The following is an 18,936-nucleotide window of genomic DNA, read 5'->3' on the forward strand; positions in this document are numbered from 1 at the left end:
CCCCCCGTATCATTCTTTGTTTCCTCATACTTTCTTTCCTCATACTTTTTAAAGAATGTAGTTAAGTGACACATTTCCAATAGTTGTTTCTCAACTAGATTTTGCCATTCAAAAGACTGCAGAGTATTGCTCTTGGCTGTGTACGTTTTATCTGAGAGTTAGTCAAATCATGAAATTTGGTTGCTCTTACCAGTGCTTCCTATAATAGCTAGCATCTGACCGCTTTGGACTTTTAAATTCAGATTCTGGATTATTGACACATGAGAACGGGGATCCGATTTGCAGGTCCATGGCATTTTCATCTGCACGAGGTTTTCATACCAGGGAATCTGGAATGCCATGTTAACCTAACAGAAAGAAACAAGTCCCTTCAATTCAAACAATAAACTACTTAGCAATAAATCCCTTCAAAGTTATGCTGTTACAAGCAGAGAATATGTTAAAATAATATTGTTAATCTTCAGAAATACACGTAAGAAAGTTCTTTTACAGCCAAGTATGGTTTTCATGCCTTGCTTCTCATTCTGTTAATCACTAAAGCTATCTCTGTCCTCTGTTACTTTGGTAATTTATTGCTATTGGAAATTTTAAATGTTTAAAATCTTTAATATAATTTGAAATTACACAAAACTGAAAATTGTGAAATCTACTTCAGATGCCATGGTGGCACAAAGGGAGATGAAAAATTTCACTGGTTCCCTGAAATCCTCCTCGTTAGTCATCGTCTCCTTCCGCATACTCATTCTTGCCAGCAAGGGCTCCCACCATCCCTAGCTGGACTGAAAGTCCTTCTGCACCAGCCCTCAGAGGAATAATCTGGCTCAAGACTGAGAAAAAACAGAGCCTAGAAACAGACCTCTTCTCCTGTCTTATCCCCTAGCTTTACTAGATATATTTACAGTGGAGGGTTTAGCCTGCTGTCAATATTGCAGCCAAGAGCATGATTCTCCTCACAAAACTTCTGTGTATTTGACTGTGCAACGGTCGTGTCAACTTTGTGTTGTGAACTTCAGCTTTGTTTGGCTTTTAAAATGGCTTGCATATAGAAACAGGCTTTGCTGGATATGCTCCCTGCTGAAGGGAGGTATATAATTTACAACTTTACCTGGTAGTTGAGTTCTTTGACCTCGAGAACGTTTGATTTTCCCCTGTATGTGAAATACAGACTGTTATCTTCTTCAGAGCAAAAAATAGTATCCTGGGCCTTGGTCTGGAAAAGTTATTAGGTTAATTACAATAGTTAATCACAATATCTAAAGTGCTGTTAAAATTTGAGTTTAGAAAAGGCGAAGCACAAAGGGAAATATATTTTATGGGATATAATTGTTGATGAGTTACTCTAGTGCTAAAGTCTGAAAGGTTGAAATGAGTTATCTGTTAATCAGTGTGAAACGTACTTTGTTCTAGCGGCACGTATGAGGGCCAAACATGCTGTGCTATGCTCTTCTATTTGTTTTCCGTTTAAATGGGATCACTTTCAAAATGGAGATAAATGTCATGCCACTATAAAGAGATTGGACTCTATTTCTATTTTTGAGGAAAAAAGGTACTGCTTCAGCAATGTTAGCCTACCGGATCAAAATGGTGCATATTGAAATTCATAAGTTATGACAGCTAAAAATTAAGGTTCGCTGGAAGTATGCTCGTTATTGAATTCCACAGGGACTCGTTAACTTGGAGGCTTTATGAACGAGTAGGTGTGCAACAACGAGTATGGTCTCTTTTTCTCCTCTTTTGTTTTTTAAATTCACAGGTTGTCAACTGGAACTTAGTGTTCTCAGATACCGGTTAAAATAAGAGTCTCTACTTGGCTTGGTTAACCTTTTGCATATAGTTGCAATTAAGATGTTTTTGCTGAGGCAGCTTTCTGGCTTTGGGTTTAATTCTGTGTGCATGCCTGTAGTTTTTACTCCAGACAGCCGTATCTCTCCCACACCCTTGTGCCTCTCCTACGAGTCAGACACGTATCCCTAGCCAAGGCAAATGTACCTGTTCCCTGTGTAGCGGACCCTATCCATGGCTGTGGTATCTTTGGCAGATGGTGACCACAATCTTTGTGTGCACCTCCTACCCTCACAGCAAACGAGGCTGATTAATCTTTTCAGTCTAGATACACTGCGGAAAGCAACATGACACCAAGCAGCCTGAAAAGCCACATTAAAGCCTTCCAAGCTGCCCCCGCTGCCAAAGCACTCTGCGCTCTTGCTTACGTTGAACTTAATTTTTAAAAAAAACAGGTGGTCCCCAGCAAATATCGGGAGATAGTTTTACAGCCCAAAGGCATGTCCTGGGAAAGCCAGTCCAGGCCATGCACAGGGACTTTCTGCTTCATCCACGTATTTGAAGATCCCCTCCCATAGCCCCACCACCGTGGCATCTGAGCACGGCTTGCGTGGCACCGGCCTCATCCCCAGTGTGCTCTTGTGGGGGGTGAGGATGCTTTCTGGTCCCCATTTCAGAGCTGGAGGAGGTAAGGGCTCACTGCCTGTAAAATGCCCGGTCGGCAGGCTGGGCACCCCCCCCTTCCAGCTCCCCGGCAAGCGCTGTAGCTGCGGGATGGCTGAGCCCATCGGGTCCCTCCCCGCTCCCCACAGGTCTCACTCACCGGCAAACCCTCGTGTGCCACCTGGTTCCAGCCGACACCATCCAGAGAGACATTTTCAGTGGCTTCCTTCATGCTGGCAGTGGAAGGTCTTGCTCCCTGTGGTGGTTTGACTATCGGCTCTCTGAAAGCTGTGGAAATCCTTCTTGTCTTGGTTTTGAGCTCAGCCCTTTCCAGGCGCCTTTACCACAGCACCATTTCTCCTGGCGCGCTGTGTCTCTGCAGCTGGTGTAACCCCATGGACAGGGAAATATTGCCCTCCTCTGGGACAGTAACAGCTCGGGCTAAAGGTACATCAGATAGCGGCTTCAGCTAATCGCCTATCAGTTGTTGTCAGGAAAAAGAAAGAACTGATAGCCCCTCTATTTTCTTTTAGGCGCTTCCCTGGGTGGCAAGCACCAGGGGCAGCGACCTGCTCTGAACCGGGGACAGCGGGGAGCTGCCCCTGCCCAGTGCCAGGGGGAGGCATGGTGCTGGCAGTGTCAGGCACCTGGCCAGCAGCGTGAGGGAGGGAGCCTGTGGGGCCCCAGCACCGGAGGATGTCGGGCAGAGGGTCTCCCGCCCTGGAGAGGAGCAGAAGCGGTGGGCAGATAGGCGAGGCGAAGGCCACGGCGCAGCCCTCCAACAGCATCAGTGTCCGGGGTGTCTCCTACGCCATCAGGTAGGGCCAGGAAGGCGGCATGGCGAGCCCCTGCCCGCCAGCAGCTGCTCCGACCCCAGGGGCTGAGGGGAGAGAGGCTGGGACCCGTGGGCTGTGAGTTCGGCTTCAGCCCAGTAAAGAAGGAGGGACGTTGCCAGGCTGCCTGCCTCATGGCACTGGGCCGCCTGCCACAGGGGTAGAGTACACGGCTTGAGGGAGACAGAACCAGTCTGTCCTCCGGAGGGTTCACCGGTGGTTCTTCACATGTCTCTGAAGGAGATGCTTTAGAGGAGACTTCCAAAGATTGTGACTTTTCCCACTGCCTTTCTTACTGCTGCCAGAAGGATAACGTGAGGGCCTAAAAAAACAGTCAGGTGGATTAATGGCTGGCAAACATTGTCAACAAATAAAGCCTCAGTTCAAGTTTCCCCTTTTGGTTGTAGTCCAAAAGCCTCCTAGCAGTCATTCTGAAAAATCTGTTCAGACTTCATTTTATCTTCCAGATAATGCTGAAGTTAAAATGTTAAAGCCTGGGGGGGGGAGGGGGGAAATTTTTTTTTTCCCCCAACATTTTAAAATCCTTGCAGGCTCCCATCCCACATGCAAGTAGCTATAAACCATTTGCTTGTTTATGCAAAACTTTTAAATCTTCTCTATTTTGTCTTTTTTGATGTTTGTTTTCCAAGAGAACGTGTTGGCCCATGGTGGAATGTTTCTTTCTATCATAAAAAATGGACCCGGCAAATACTTAAGGATGTTTCATTTCACATAGAGAGTGGCCAGATTATGGGGATTTTAGGAAATTCTGGTAAGCTGTTCCAGTACTTTAAAAGAGTAAGATCGAACTTCATACTGGTGACTTTCACAGTGGTATGAATGTGACTGAGGTCTGTGTTTTAAATAATGAAACTGCAGCTGGTTTTAACCCCTGCTTTGTAAAAATGTGGTGCTTGGTTTTCAGAGTTCAATCTTCTGTCATCTAACTAACAATTATAACTTCAATAAAAGATAAGGTTACTTCTAAACCCAAATGTTTCACTATGAAGTGTGAATTTGTATGAATTAAATGCTAATTTACACACATTCTAGGTTTCCCATTTACTTCCCCTTAACTAGCTGCATTTTCAGGACCTATTATTTTAATGTTATTGAGAGAAAAAAAAAACTTTATTGTTTTCATACGTCTCTATCCAAGCGAGGCTACCGCTCTTGAAATCAAAAAATTAATCTCATCACATGATTAATTTCTTTTGTTTGAAAGGATCTGGGAAAACAACACTTCTGGATGCAATATCAGGAAGACTGGGACATAAAGACAACTTCTTTGGTGAAGTGTGTGTGAACGGGCGTCAGCTGAAGAAGGAACAGTTTAGAGATTGCATCTCTTATGTGCCACAGGTTGCCGTCTACATTTATTTTTGTGCACTGTGCTTCCTCTCATGTAAAGAAAGTAAAGTTGCTAGTGTAAATGGAGTAATGTAATCTGACAGAGATTTTACTAGTGAATTTGGTACAACGAGGTTAATAAATTGTATGAATGAATGAAAGTTGTGCGAGCAGGGGCAAGACCTTAATTACTACAGGACTAACTGCTTCTTCCTCTTCACCTTTTTTTCCCAGAGTGACACTTTGTTAAGCTTCCTCACCATACAAGAGTCTCTGACCTACACTGCTTTACTAACTCTTCAGAAATGCTCCAACAACTTCATCAAAAAGAAGGTCTGTACTTTACCGTCTTCCACCAGAAAGGCAGACATGATGTCATGTAATGCTTTCACCAGCAGCATTTTCCATCCATGGCTGTGTTTTACGTTTATAAGGTTTTGTAATCCTCATTCTGCAAATGGGGAGAAATCCTCCTGCTGAGGAGTAGGACACAAACTCTCTGGTGCTCCCCATCTCTGCAAGGGGCTTGAGCTGACCCAGGGAATCACCATTATGCTGGGACAAAACTCTCCCGCCCAAAGCTGTAGCAGTTACTGCTGCAGGAGATACTGCTATTGGTATCGAGGTCAGTTCCCCTTCTCCAGCTGGGAAACACAGTTCTCTGGGGTGTTTAGGGCTATGTGTGCTGGCAAGTCTCATGGACAGCAGAGGTGACTTCGACACTACTCTGGCTCCTGTAGGACGTCTCTCACTAACCAGAACAGCTCCGAAAAGCACTGGTCTAATAAGCCCCCTACAAGCTACTTTATTGATAAAATAGGTGTGTTTCAGATCTATTAAAGGACTCTTCTTGGCCTCTGTTGAGAGTAAAGATTGGATATTCCTGACCAAAGGCCCTTGCGCTCTGTCTTCTCTCTTCACCTATCTTCCACTCAGTATTTTATACATCCCCAGAACAGATGTGCCTTTCTGCTCCCTTATTTTGGAAGCCAGAGCAGCATGTTATGCTTCAGACCTTAACTTCTAGTCCCACCTCTGAACTCTTCATCTCTTCATGACAACTGAAGCTAAAATTCTACTCATTTCAGAATAAATGAAAATAAAATTTAAAAAATAATAATTGAAATAATACATTAAAAATAATCAAATAGAAACGAGGCCAGATACCTTCCAACTAGAATGGATGCAAGCAGCATATTGGGAAAACCATAGCTTAAGATTATGTCTCTTTTTTTCTTTCATTTTTTCGTTTTGCACACAGGTATCTGAGTTGGACTGTGTTTAGTCTTTCTAAATTGTAATAATTTTTCAGGTAGATGCCGTTATGGCTGAGCTGAGTCTCGGCTACATTGCTGACAAAATAATTGGAAGCCGTATTTTTGTAGGAATTTCTGGGGGTGAGAGGCGTCGTGTTTCAATTGCAGCCCAGCTATTACAAGATCCCAGTAAGTACCGCTGCACGGATTTTCAAAATTGAACAAAGCAGTGTCACTTCGCGCTCCCACCATGGACCTCCATAAACCACTTTAAAATACAAAAGCATTTATATTCTGTAATTCAGCAAAAGCTAGTCTAGTAGTGACAGAAAAGGATGAGCAGTAACTCAGGTCTGCCATTAATCTATTAGTTGATCTTGGAAAGTAGACGATTTTAAAATCTTAGGGACTGAACATAGGTTTAGCCTTGCTTTTATCTATTTTAAGTCTTTCCGGGCTCACCCTTCCCGTGTATGAAATGTTGGTTGTGGCACATTAATTTATAGTTTTTTGAGCGCATTAGAGCCATGCATCTGCAAGCTTTGAGCCTTGTAGTGGAGTAGCTGCCATTGAGCCGTGTGTGTGTGAGCACCAGAGCCAAAAAGGTACTCGGCACATGAGATTTGCTCATTTGGAAAAGACATAAACAGAACAGAGTAAATGCTCAGAAGTATAATAGCCCTCATGTTGCATTGCCCTTGATAAGAAACGAGATATTGATGAATACCACACTTCTATATGTGGTTGTAGATTTACTGTAAAGAAAAAAAAAAAAAGAATGAAAATCAAAGCAGGGTAACTAGAAGGACTAGCCATGGGAAACAGCACTGTAAATTTTGTCTGTGTTGAGATAGTTTCTTAAAGGTGCCAGAATCTTATGGCGTGAATGTATAGCACGCATTTATTGGATTCTGGAGTCCTCGTAGCGGTGCAGATGTGCTAGGACTGCATACCAGGCAGGAAGGAGCATTTACATAGCAAAGTGAGGTATTTCACAGGTACTGTGTGCTACTGGTGGCTCCTGGAGAGTTCACTGGGTGTAGTTATTGCTCAGTAAGTTCACTAAACTCTATAGTAAACACAAAGTAATTCTGTGTAGATAAACCTACAGAGAAAGCTCTCCTCCCCCCTTATCCTGATCAAGGTTGAACTGCCCTCTTCTGTGCTATGTCTCATCTCTGTAAAAATAATGGATTTGACTGTAACTTTTACCCTTCCATGTGCAATGAAATCATGAAGAAAATGCAGTAAAAAAACCCTACCGCTCTCATCTATGGAATTATATATGCTGTATTTTAACAACTCTTAATTTGTTCATAACAAATTCTGTGTGTATATATAGATTTAATTCAGATTATGACTTCTAGCTAATTATGTCAGTTATATTTACATTTGTATACGTGATGAAATTTATCATTATTGTTCTTAGAAGCAGATGTATACATCAAATCTATTTTGGTAATTTTCAGATTTCACCTGAACTTAGAAAAAAAATGTGTATGCTCTGATCCTGCAGTAGTTTTTTATGTCCTTAAGTCCTAGTCACTGAAACTGAACCACTGAAGCTAACTAAAACTGAAAGATCCCATCATGGCAATAGCTATGCATACTCGGCTTTACACGTGGAACTTCACATGTAAAGTAATTTCTATGCTATTTGCCAAATTAGCTTCAAAGGCAGAAGCTGTAACATTTGCTCCCCGTTTACCTGAGTTTTAATGATGTTCCTTGTCATTTCACAGAGGTCATGCTACTTGATGAACCAACGACAGGGCTGGACTGCCTGACGGCAAACCAGATTGTCTCGCTGCTCTCAGAGCTTGCACACAGAGGCAGGATTGTGATCATGACAATTCATCAGCCTCGCTCAGAACTCTTCAGGGTAAATGATATCTACTCACTATTTGCTTTTTTTACACCAGGCTTCTTAGTACCTAGGTTCTTTTCAGGATAGAAGTACAAGATCCAGTATAGTTGCCTTCAAAGGCTCTCTTCCTTTCCCCCTGCGTAAATACAGGCTTGTCTTGAACTTCACAGCTCTGGCCTTCTGCCAGTCACAGGGCACTTTGGATCACATGCTGCCCTGTGAAAACAGCATGCACACTGACTGCGTGCCTAACCTTTGTGTTATGCAGCTACCCAAATCAAAAACACTGGAAGAAGCCATGTAAATCCCCCATGTGTGCAGGCACTGTAAAAACTAGCGCTTTATTTATCTTTACATATTCATATTTCAGTAACACTTGCAACTTGAGACAGATAAAGCCGTGATTTGGAATGGAAAGGGAAAAAAAAAAAAAATCTTTTTTCCTTTTTGCGTCAAGTGATGTGGGTACACCTTGGTCATGCGGTGGGGCAGGCCTGCCTTGCAGGGCTTGTGCTGGGGAGAGCACTTCTCCCTTCCCATTACTCTTTCGCACTTTGCTCTTCTCTCACATCCACCACCCACCACGTGAATGCACGGCACCTCTTCCCTGGCTGACGGAATTGAGTGTAAGTGGTCGTGAAGCCGGAGGGGAGTGACGGTGGTTTTCTGGACTGAAAGCAGTCCTGGTGCCTTGGGAATATGGGTCGATCATAGCTGGTGGGAACCCTGCCCTGGCAAATGTTCACCCAAAGAGCAGTGCTGTTAAAAGTCCTTAAGCACTTCAGGATAATCTTCCCAACAATTTGGGGATTTTACAGACTGGGGCTATTAAGCGCCAAAGGAGGTCTGTCAGTAAGTGAAGGTGCATTAGAAGTGAAGTCAGAAGTCCACAGCTCCCATTTCTGTTTGTGGATTACCTCTGTATGCTGCTGTTGCTGACAGTTTTGAGAAGCACTAGTTTTAAGAGCTTACAAATGTGTCATCTTGCATAACCACTGAGAGGAGCGATAGAAAGGACAAACTTCCTTTGACAGAAATATTCTAAGGAAGTTTGAATGCGTCAAAACAGTTTTTCCTGTCAAAGCATTTTTATTACCAAGACAGTAGGTGTACTCAAGAACTACTGTACTGCTTCTCGGTATTTATTGCTGATATATTAATTTGCTCCCCGCAGTTATTTGACAAAATAGCCATCATGAGCTTTGGAGAAATGGTTTTCTGTGGGAACCCTGTGGAAATGATTACATTTTTTAGCAGCTGCGGCTATTCTTGTCCTGAGCAATCAAATCCTTTTGACTTCTATGGTAAGTTTGTCTAAGTTGTTTTGGTAAAAATATGGGTTTCCTTTAGACAAACAGGTTTTCCTCCCCAAATTAAAGTTCTTCCAGAGATAGAAATGTGTTTGAATTCTTTCTAAACTTTGTAATTGTGCTCAGCTCGGAGATGAAAGAGCTGCGCCCATGTAACCTTCACTGACTCCATAAAGCAGAAGTTGTTTGCAGAAGGACTGAAACACAGCAGAAAGGAGTAAATTACCAATAAAAAAGGAGTCTCAGCTTCATGAAACTTGTGGATTCCTGGTGGCATCTCCCTGTGGCTGTCCACTGGACATTGGAAAATCAATTTGATCCCAAAACTGTGGAAAGTCTTTTGCTCTTATGGACTTTTGTGATGCCAAGCAACTGAAGACAGTTGTTGCCTGAAGGGAGGGATGTGGAATAAATACAGGATGACTGAGGCATCCATTTCCAGAGATTCACAATTGAGGCCTCAGAAAGTTTAGGGAGTTGCTAATACCAGGGTGAGCTGGTGGAGCAGAACATATGGATGCTTCAGGAGATGATGGTGGCAAGCTGTTGGCAAAAGCTGAAGAGTACTGTTTCCCCAATTCAGGATGAAAGAAAGTGTCAGCATGAGATTTTGGAAATGAAGCTTGGTTTTGCTGCAGGGCATCTGTGTACCCGATTCAAGCAGATATAAGTTTGAAGAACATGTGTATGTGTTTGTGTGTGTATAGATGTACATACATACCTGTGTGTGTATATCTATCTATCTACCTTTTTTTAATCTAGTATGTAGGTTGATTTCTGACGATACTAGCTGTGTGTTAACCAGGGAATTTGACCAATCCAAAAAGCTGTATTCAGAAACGTGGCACATTCAGAGGAGGCAGTGTTCTTCTATTGTCTAGATGGCATCCTAAACTCAGAGAGAAGAGAGGATGGTTGTTGACATGAAGCTGGAATGGGATGAAGCTGAAAATACTGGTGTGACAGTGAGGATAATTTTGCCTTCGTGAATTTGAATAGTCTTGAAAAGCATAGATGATTTGAGATTTAGACCCAGTTTTTAAAAAGCTTGGTAAAGAGAGTACTGCATTCTTCAAATGTCAACCTTTGAATGTGACAAGAAAAGGAAAAAATACAGTTTAGAGCAAAGAATCATCAGAATATTTAGTCTTTGGAAAATTGGTAGTTTATATTTTTTTGTGTGATTTAATGATGCGAATGAAAGGATGGATTCTGATCTCATTTACACCAAGAGCAGAGGAAAATAGATCCTATGCATTGAGTGCATAGATTATATGGATGCACTCAATGCATGGATTATAGTATTGGATTATAGAGTTGGATTATAGAATTGAAATGTCACATGTTGTGTTTATGTAAAAAGTACAAATGCGTGGTAGGCATTAGCTATTTGGTGTAGTGACTAGTCAGTGGTGTTATTTTTTAAAACACACCTGCTTGCCATTTATTTTGTGTGTGACTTCCAGCAAGTCACACTGGCCAAGTTTTAAAAAGCATGTCTGCATTTTTTTATGTTCCTATTTACAAAAGTGATGACTTCATTTTGGTAATGTTTACCATTAAAGACAATTCTGCTGAATTCCAGCTTTCAGAACACCAGGAAAGTATTCACAAGCTTAATTCAGGATTAGAGGACAAAACAAGAATCCTGGACAAGGGCTCCTTTTCTCTTCTTCCATTTGTATTTTGAAGTTGAGCATGGTACTGGAAAACTGAAATCTAAGGATGACAGAAACCTTAAGAATAAATAACTGCTAAAGACATCTTAGCCGATGTAGAAGAGTAATACAAAAATCTGTAAGAACAGCTATTCCTGAGAACAACAGTCTAGTTTTTGAAACTGAAGATACTTCATTGTTATTAGGGAAAAGGGAAATTCCTAATGCATTTTAGCTGCATTATTAGCAGCACTATTGCTGAATCTGTATGACTTGTACAAGTAACACACACAAAGTTCCCATCTACCAGTAAAAGAATTGCTGGTGTCAGGAATAGGTATAGGTGGACTTACTAGAAAGGAACATTAACTCTGTGAAGTATTTACCTTTCGTAAGTTCCACGTCAGTAAGTAATATTTTCTTCAGCTTGGGCTGAGCCTGCTAGGGGAATTTGGCCTGCTGAACATCCTCTGACTTCCCATTAAAACAGAAGTATGTCTGAGAAGGATGTGGCTGAAACCCAGTCCAACAATGCAGTAACAGCTCAAGTAGAGAAGAGCAATGTCTCTGCAGCATGTGCTCAGACTAACTGGAAAACAAAGCTCCATGGTTATGGAGGAGCAGGCAGAGGACAAGGGGGAATCAGGGAGCCATGTCTGACCATTTGCCTGAAAACCTGAGAAATACATGACCAGAAAGTCATCTCTTCATCCTCATCAGTGTTCATCCTCAGCTGGTGCTCTGTCTTGCTCTTGGCAGCAGTAGCGTTTCACTGGTGGCACAGCTCTGTGCCGTGCAAGGAGAACGCTAAAGGTCTGACCAACACACCGCTCAGTCCCTGCATTTCCAGATAAAGAACTCGAACTTCAGGGTCCTACAGAAGCCACAAAACACAGAGATTTACTGTGGCTGCACAGCTATTCATTCATGCCGTTTCTAAAGGAAGGGAGGAGTAAAAGAAACCTTGAATACTTTCAATGGACCTTTTCTTCTTTGCAGATTTTAGGATAGAGACAAGGAAAGGTTAGTTGCAAGGGGGGAAGAGGTATGAAGGGAAAGTGATGTGTATATATAGTAAACACTTTGTAAATTTACAGTGGATCTGACATCCGTGGACACTCGAAGCAAGGAACGTGAACTCGAAACCTACAGTAGGGTTCAGGTAATTGTATCAGCCTACAAAAACTCGGAGATCTTTAGCAAAGTACTGGCAGCCATTGAAAGAACAAAGTGTATGAAAGAGCTGCCACCAATACCATTCAAAAACAAAGACTCACCCAGTGCCTTTTACAAACTATGGATTCTTTTACGGTAAGACTTTTTTATTTCCCCCCCATTTTTAAGAAAAATCTTTTTTCTTATCCACCAATCTTTTGGGTCCCTGTCCCCCCCCCATATATAAATGCACTTTCTTGTTTATTTTGTCTACCACTGTACTTGTCTCTGTCTTTTTTAATATATTACATTTTTGTGGCCACATAGTGTGTAAGATTTGTTCAAAGCTAAATACCCTACCAACATGTGGTCAGTCATAGCTAACAAGTATATTGTTACTGTTTTGTTTCATTACCAGGAGGACAACAAGAAACTTCTCCAGAGATAAGATGGGCATCATCATGCGACTCCTCCAGAATCTGTTATTTGGCTTGTTCATAGCATTTTTCCTTCTTAGACTAAGGAATGACCTGGTAAAAGGAGCTGTGCAGGACCGTGTGGGGCTTGTCTACCAGTGCGTGAGTGCCCCCCCCTACACAGGGATGCTCAATGCTGTTGCCCTTTGTGAGTTTCTGTCCTGTATCACGTGCAGCAGCAGGTATTGCTGCCACTATTTTGTAAATAGTGAAAAAGTCTTTTTTGAAGGCAGCCATTTAAAGGATCTTAACAGTTTTAGGTAATGTCAGAGCTGATACAGAAGCATGAAATTCAAAGGCGAAGCAACAGGGAGCTTCGCACCGCAGAAAAAGATTAGCCCATCAGAGGCGCTCCAGGTTCACTGCACTTAATGAAGGGATATGCCCTGATCCCTGCCTTGCCCTTTTTGCAGCTGGCCTGTGTGTGGAGGGTTTATTCTGAACTGTGCAATAGCCCTTAACTTGCCTGCATGTAGCATTATAAAGGCAGGACAAAGTCTAGGTCTGTAGTTAACATCTGAAGTGAGATCAAAACCAAAGGCATGGAAAGGACAGAAGAACAAATCAGCTTTGACAGCAATTAAGGATAATTAAATTTAAGAGTATTCTGTGATGATTACATTTTTCGTGGAGGGTGTTTCTCCTACAGCTGCCATACTAAGACCAGCAGTAGTTTCTATTTACAGCCCTAAAAACTGTTTTGCTCATGTGGGGAACATACACTGCTGTCATCACCTTGGGATGAGAGCACCTCAAGAAATTATCCAGTGTCGGCAGTTTTTTCACGTCTTTAATTTGTATCTGCAAAAAGAGAAGACTGTCCTGCATGCTGCCTAGTCAGGTCTCTTTCATTAAGCTTACCAACTTTTGCAATCTGCAGGGAGCATGTTTTGCATTTGTAGTGGGGGAAAAAGGGATCAGACTGGTTTAGACAGAATGTTTCTGATATATTCTCAAAGTTTTCTCTGTGTTTCAGGTCATTTTTGCTAGCAACAAGTCTTGGTCTCTTTATTCAAAGGTGATTTAATTTATTTCTTATATATTTAATCCAGTCCCACCTTTACGTGCTATCAGTGACCAAGAAAGTAAAGATGGCTTATATAAGAAGTGGCAAATGCTTTTAGCTTATATAGTACATTTCCTGCCCTTCAGTGTCATCAGCGTGGCAATTTTCAGCACCTTTATATACTGGTAAGCACTTATACCATCTATTGGATTATTATTTTCTTCTCGTTATCAGTTTCAATTCCTGTGTCAGCAACGGGCCTCCTGGCATGTCTTCCTGCTGTTGTCTCTCAGAATGATTACAGAGAAAGCTTAAGGGAAGATGACACAATTTTAACCCTTCTTTTTCAGGCAGTGTTAAAACACTTACTGAGTAAGTAAGTTACCAGTTCTGTAGGTAACTTGAGAAGTTTTAATGGGCCCGGGACATTTATTATTCTTGTGTCATACCAAAAGCAGGAAGTGTCATTTTACATTACATTTAGAAAGATAGGAAATAAGAGGGGAAAAAAGTGAGGAAGACAACAGTAGGTACGTGACAGTAACAAAGCTTCATATTTCCTGGGACATTTGGGGTTTAGCTACAAGCATATGGAAGTGATGAGATTTGGATCCCTTTCTTCCACTTTCCAGAGAAAGGCACTAAAGTAGATTTCTGATAGTGGGAGAAAGGGTTTGATTGTAAAGCTTGCTTTTTTCCCTCCAGTACATTCATTTCCTCGCATCATTGTGAAGTAGTACCTCAGAATGCGATGATGAAATATTTCATCTGTTCATTGCTTTATCTATCACATAGGTCTGCTCTTCTTCATTTCTGTTCCATTGATTTCCCACCTTCCACTTGCTTATTCTGAACTTAATACAGTCCATAGCTGCTGGCATAAGCTAATAGCAAAGTAATAAGGGCCAATTTCTGTCCTTCAAGCTTTTCCTGGGTTTTTTATTTTCCTAATTATGAAGGGAGTGGTGTGTAGCACACTAAAGTTTTGTTCAAGCAAGGCCATCTTTCTCTTTGTCCTCTTAGCTACCTGGGCTTTTATTTCTGCAAGCTGTCGGTGCTACCTGCTTCAGGCAGTGCTCCCCAAGAAGTCCTTCTTCACAGACAAACAGAAATTACTCCTCCGCCCACTAAGCTTTTAGAGGATGCACTGTGCTCACCAGAGCCCTTCCACTTCTGCCTGCTAGTGAGCTGGTTGCCAAGAAGGCAGCCATTTGGAAGGCATCTTTTCGGGCTCAATGAGGGAAGGTTTGTGGAGCTCCTGAAGAACACGAGCCACTCTTTGTCACGCTCGCTCCTTGATGAACAGGAAATCCGTATGGGCAGAGACTTTGCCCTTGTGCTTTGGTAGTTTTAAACACAATCAACAATAAAGAGTGTGGTTCCAGTTAATGGATAATATTTACAGAATTTACAGATATTAGCCTCTGCATATCTTTGCTATCTTGTGGTTGTTTGGAAGCCATCAGTGATGTGTCAGAGTGATTTCATAGTGCCCTTAGACCTCTTAAGGCAAGTAGTTTCTCTGTGAAATTTTGAAGATTGTACCTGCGCAGGACTAACTTTTGGAGGGGCTTTGATAGCCTCTGGTATGTGTTCTGACAAGCCATTTCTCTCAGAGTTTGTGTTTGTAGGGTCAGACAGCTTGGGTCAGACAGTCCCAAACTCTTACCTGATCAGACACAAGGCAGCTCTGGCCAAGAACAAATACAGCAGCTTTTGCAATCAAGTAAATGTACTCTGTTTATGCAGATTTTCCTGGCTAAAGATACCTCTGGGAAATGTTCTAAGAGTTTCTCTTATCTTACCATTCTATTGCTGTAATGCGCTCTCTTCTGAATTGTTTTTTTCCTTCTCTTTTAGGCTTTCTTCTCTTTCTATTCCTACCCCAGATTTACTAGTCTGTGTCTACATAGCTCTGTGTGAAGTATTAGAGCACTTCAGAGAAGGTGATACTTTTATGCTAGGACTTTGGAGAGCTGTTTCTTCTGCACCAATCTGTGATTAAAGGTTGTTAAATACCTGCTAGCTCGTTGAATATTTAATACTTGAAGTCAATGTTCAGCCATCTATTTATAATAGAGATTATTTTGATATTACATGCAAAAAATGCTACAGGAAACCTGTAAGAAAATTAATACTTCTATTTTAAGACCATGTTCAAACATCATGGATTGAAAAAAAGACGTAGAGCCTTGCATTGAGCAAGGAAAAAGAAAATAAAATGTTGAGTAGCTGCTTGTTAGCTAAGTAAAGCACGCAGTCTGTCCCTAGCGTGAGGCAATCTTTGTATGAGGTATTTTGGAAAAAGAGTAATATGTCACCATGTAATAAAAAGTTTTGTCATCTGTCATATACACTATAAGGCTGAATTAAGTTTGCCCAGCAATTGCTGGCCTCTCTTAACTTTTTAATCTGTAGTACAGGCTGGGGGGGGACACGACGACACTTTTTTTCCTTAGGCGAGCTAGGGAAAAGCTGGGAAGCACATGCTGTATTAAAGAGTGCAGGAGTATGGAGGAAATAGCATTTGGATGAATTACATGGGTGGTGAATTCAATTAGCCTTCCGTTTAATCGAGTATATCCATTTTCACATTTGCATGCACAGTATCAGAAGTGCACAATTCCATCTGTTAATTATCTGCATAAAGACGTTCTTTAAATATGTGACTTACATAAATGACTCGCACTGCAGAGACTCAAAAAGGAGGAGGATGTTAGATTAAGGGATTGTAAAAACCACGGTGGTTATCTTGAAACAACATGGATTTCTGCTACAATTACAGCTTTACATAACCCTCTTTAATCTAGATGGAGAAAAGCTAATATATCTGCACTTATGTCACAATGCCGAGTGGATGTCCTTTATGTTAAGGCTCCAAACAACATACTAAGGGTTAAGGCATAAACTGCTCGCTTAATGAGCTGTAATTGCAAAAAATAAATAAAAACAAAAATAAAAACTATGTTCCAAGTTTAGTACCCAAATGCTGTTTTATAAATGTTCTTTTGCTCATTTTTGTACAGGACTGCAGGGTTGTATCCTGATGCTTCCAGATTTGGAATTTTCTTTTCTGTTGTCTTAGCGTCCCATATAATTGGTGAACTACTAACACTTGTTATACTTGGCGTGGTTCAAAACACAAATATAGTCCAAAGCGGAGTGGTGCTACTTAATTCAGCAGGTGTGATAGTGGGAACGGGACTAGTAAGGTAGGAAAAAGTTTTATTTCATTATGGTGTTAATGTTAAAATAATCTACCTATAGAAGAGTTTCACGAACAGTCTGTATTGCTGAAGCACAATAATGCACAGGTAGCAATGGAAAGAAAGTGCAGCTGTTATCCTTCAGAGGTAGAACTGCCTGATCGTGTTAGGCCTTGTTCTAAACACACAAAAAAGACAGTATCTTTGATGATATCTAAAGTTAACTTCTTTTACTTTTTGCAAAAAAAAGGAAGATAGAACTGAGCAACTAATATCTATCAGCTCGGCTGAATTCTTTTACTTATGCTGATATTATCATATGAAATGCCATCCTCATTAGAGGATTCTACCAAAAAAACCCCCAAAACTTACAACTTTTAGTAACTGCTGGAACTTATCAGGTATTAAACACTAGGAATGATGTTTTTTAAAAAAAGGTGTTCTCAAAAATCTTATTAGTGTTATTCTCCAGTTTAGTCATTAAACTTTTCAGCCACTTTTTCTATCTGTGCAGACTTAACTACATAAAAATAATAAAGTAGTTTAGTAAATATGCAGGAAAATTCTGATCCACTTGCTCTGTTTACTGTGCAAATAAATATTTTTGCATTGTAACTGCATGAACTTTGAACAGTTTTCCTCTTATATTTGTCAATACTGAAATTACTGTTTGTTGAGAAACATATAAGAGTTTCTCAAAAAAAGTTTTCTTGAGATGTTGAGAAAATATTCTGTGCTCACCTGAGATGTTTCCAATGAAAATGAAGTAAGCCTAACAAAAGATGACGTCAAGTTGTCCTCAAGAAAAGCATATGAGTCTTCACAAAGCTGATGATGCTTTGTCTCTTCAAAGTAGATCTCAGCTAATACTTGCTTATCAAATAAAACTAAGTTCATATCTAATTCATTTGGTCCCTGCCTAATTTCAGGAACATGTATGTTTATAGTGACAAGACAGTTATTCCCGCTACCATAGTCTAATGCCTTAATGATAACTTTAAAGAACTATTAGAGTGGTTTCTAACCTTATTTTACAGTAGAGACATTGCTAATTAATGTGGTGAATCTCTTTGATGATTAAACTTCATAAGCAACGAAGGATATTAAAATTAGCATTGAGACTTGGGTTGCGGTTTTATTTCTGTTCATTTGTTTGTTTAATCATAAATTCTTGCACTATTTTAGGTGCAGAAATTGCCCAGTCTTGTTGAATAATGTTATTTCAAATTTTTCATACTCTTTCCCTTCTCTTTATTCTTTGCTTCATTTTTGTATTGTTACTACTGTTTCGACGAATTGATATTCAGTCTTTTTTGGTTTTGAAGATGGAGCGAGGGGCTGGTGGTTTCTTATTTTGGAAGCAACACATTTTTGCAACTAAGGTTTATATTGGGTCTTGTCATTTTCAGTTTATTGCTGCAATGTGAATGTCAAAAAACTTCATAGAATTATTTGTGACTGTCCATAAACAAGCCAGGGCTGAACATTATGACACTGTACCAAAGTCAGAGACAGCCTTCACGGTTGTCTCCTCATTTAGCACTAAAATGGACTTTATGTTTGAAAACCCTACATGTACAGCCAAGAACTGTTTCTGTAACAGGCTAGGGCCAAAGATGAGAGCTTGTTTTAATTTGCGGTAGAATTGGCTCTTGGAGTGTAGCAAAAGCCAATTTAACTTCTCTATTTCTTTAAGGACCATTGAAGAAATGCCGACACCTTTTAAAATACTCAGTTATCTTACCTTTCAAAAATACAGCAGTGAGATTCTTATAGTCAATGAATTTTATGGATTAAACTTCACATGCAGTAAGTATTAAAAAAAAAAAAAGGCCTTTAAATCCATTGTAAATAATTTTAATAAGATGTCAGTGCTTATTTTCCTTCTACATACAATAAAAGAATCTTGATAAGTTAAAGATAACTTCTTAAAAAAACCTTATTAATTAGTAATATGTACTATAATGCCATATCATAGAATCACAGAATGGTTTGGGTTGGAAGGGACCTTAAAGACCATCTAGTTCCAACCCCCCTGCCATGGCCAGGGACTCCTTCCACTAGACCAGGTTGCTCAAAGCCCCATCCAACCTGGCCTTGAACACTTCCAGGGATGGGGCATCCACAACTTCTCTGGGCAACCTGTTCCAGTGCCTCACCACCCCCATAGTGAAAAACTTCTTCCTTGTATCTAACCTAAATCTACCCTCCTTCGGTTTAAAGCCATCACCCCACTGTCCTATCACTACATGCCCTTGTAAAAAAAGTCCCTCTCCAGCTTTCCTGTAGGGTCCCTTCAGGTACTGGAAGGCTGCTAGGTCTCCCCAGAGCCTTCTCTTCTCCAGGCTGAACAACCCCAACTCTCTCAGCCTGT

The 18,936-nt window shown here is 40.9% G+C and overlaps 2 protein-coding genes across 2 annotated transcripts in view; one reads left to right on the plus strand and one right to left on the minus strand.

Moving 5' to 3' along the window:
- Positions 1-2,814, minus strand: part of ABCG8 (ATP binding cassette subfamily G member 8) — a 14,025-nt gene extending 11,211 nt beyond the window's left edge. Inside the window, 3 exon segments of the mRNA XM_009278403.1 lie at positions 191-347; positions 1,106-1,210; positions 2,627-2,814. Coding sequence (XP_009276678.1) covers positions 191-347; positions 1,106-1,210; positions 2,627-2,677 — 313 coding nt within the window. The 5' untranslated portion in view covers positions 2,678-2,814.
- A 327-nt stretch (positions 2,815-3,141) lies between these two features.
- ABCG5 (ATP binding cassette subfamily G member 5) overlaps positions 3,142-18,936 on the plus strand; it is an 18,808-nt gene continuing 3,013 nt past the window's right edge. Inside the window, exons 1-12 of the mRNA XM_009278404.1 lie at positions 3,142-3,263; positions 3,929-4,050; positions 4,504-4,640; positions 4,863-4,961; positions 5,941-6,073; positions 7,627-7,766; positions 8,926-9,055; positions 11,817-12,030; positions 12,293-12,498; positions 13,403-13,541; positions 16,383-16,568; positions 18,259-18,371. Of these exons, the coding sequence (XP_009276679.1) occupies positions 3,142-3,263; positions 3,929-4,050; positions 4,504-4,640; positions 4,863-4,961; positions 5,941-6,073; positions 7,627-7,766; positions 8,926-9,055; positions 11,817-12,030; positions 12,293-12,498; positions 13,403-13,541; positions 16,383-16,568; positions 18,259-18,371 (1,741 nt within the window). The remainder of the gene's footprint in view (positions 3,264-3,928; positions 4,051-4,503; positions 4,641-4,862; positions 4,962-5,940; positions 6,074-7,626; positions 7,767-8,925; positions 9,056-11,816; positions 12,031-12,292; positions 12,499-13,402; positions 13,542-16,382; positions 16,569-18,258; positions 18,372-18,936) is intronic.

Source organism: Aptenodytes forsteri, unplaced genomic scaffold, assembly GCF_000699145.1.
Source record: "Aptenodytes forsteri isolate BGI_AS27 unplaced genomic scaffold, ASM69914v1 Scaffold130, whole genome shotgun sequence".
NCBI classification, from domain to species: Eukaryota; Metazoa; Chordata; class Aves; order Sphenisciformes; family Spheniscidae; genus Aptenodytes; species Aptenodytes forsteri.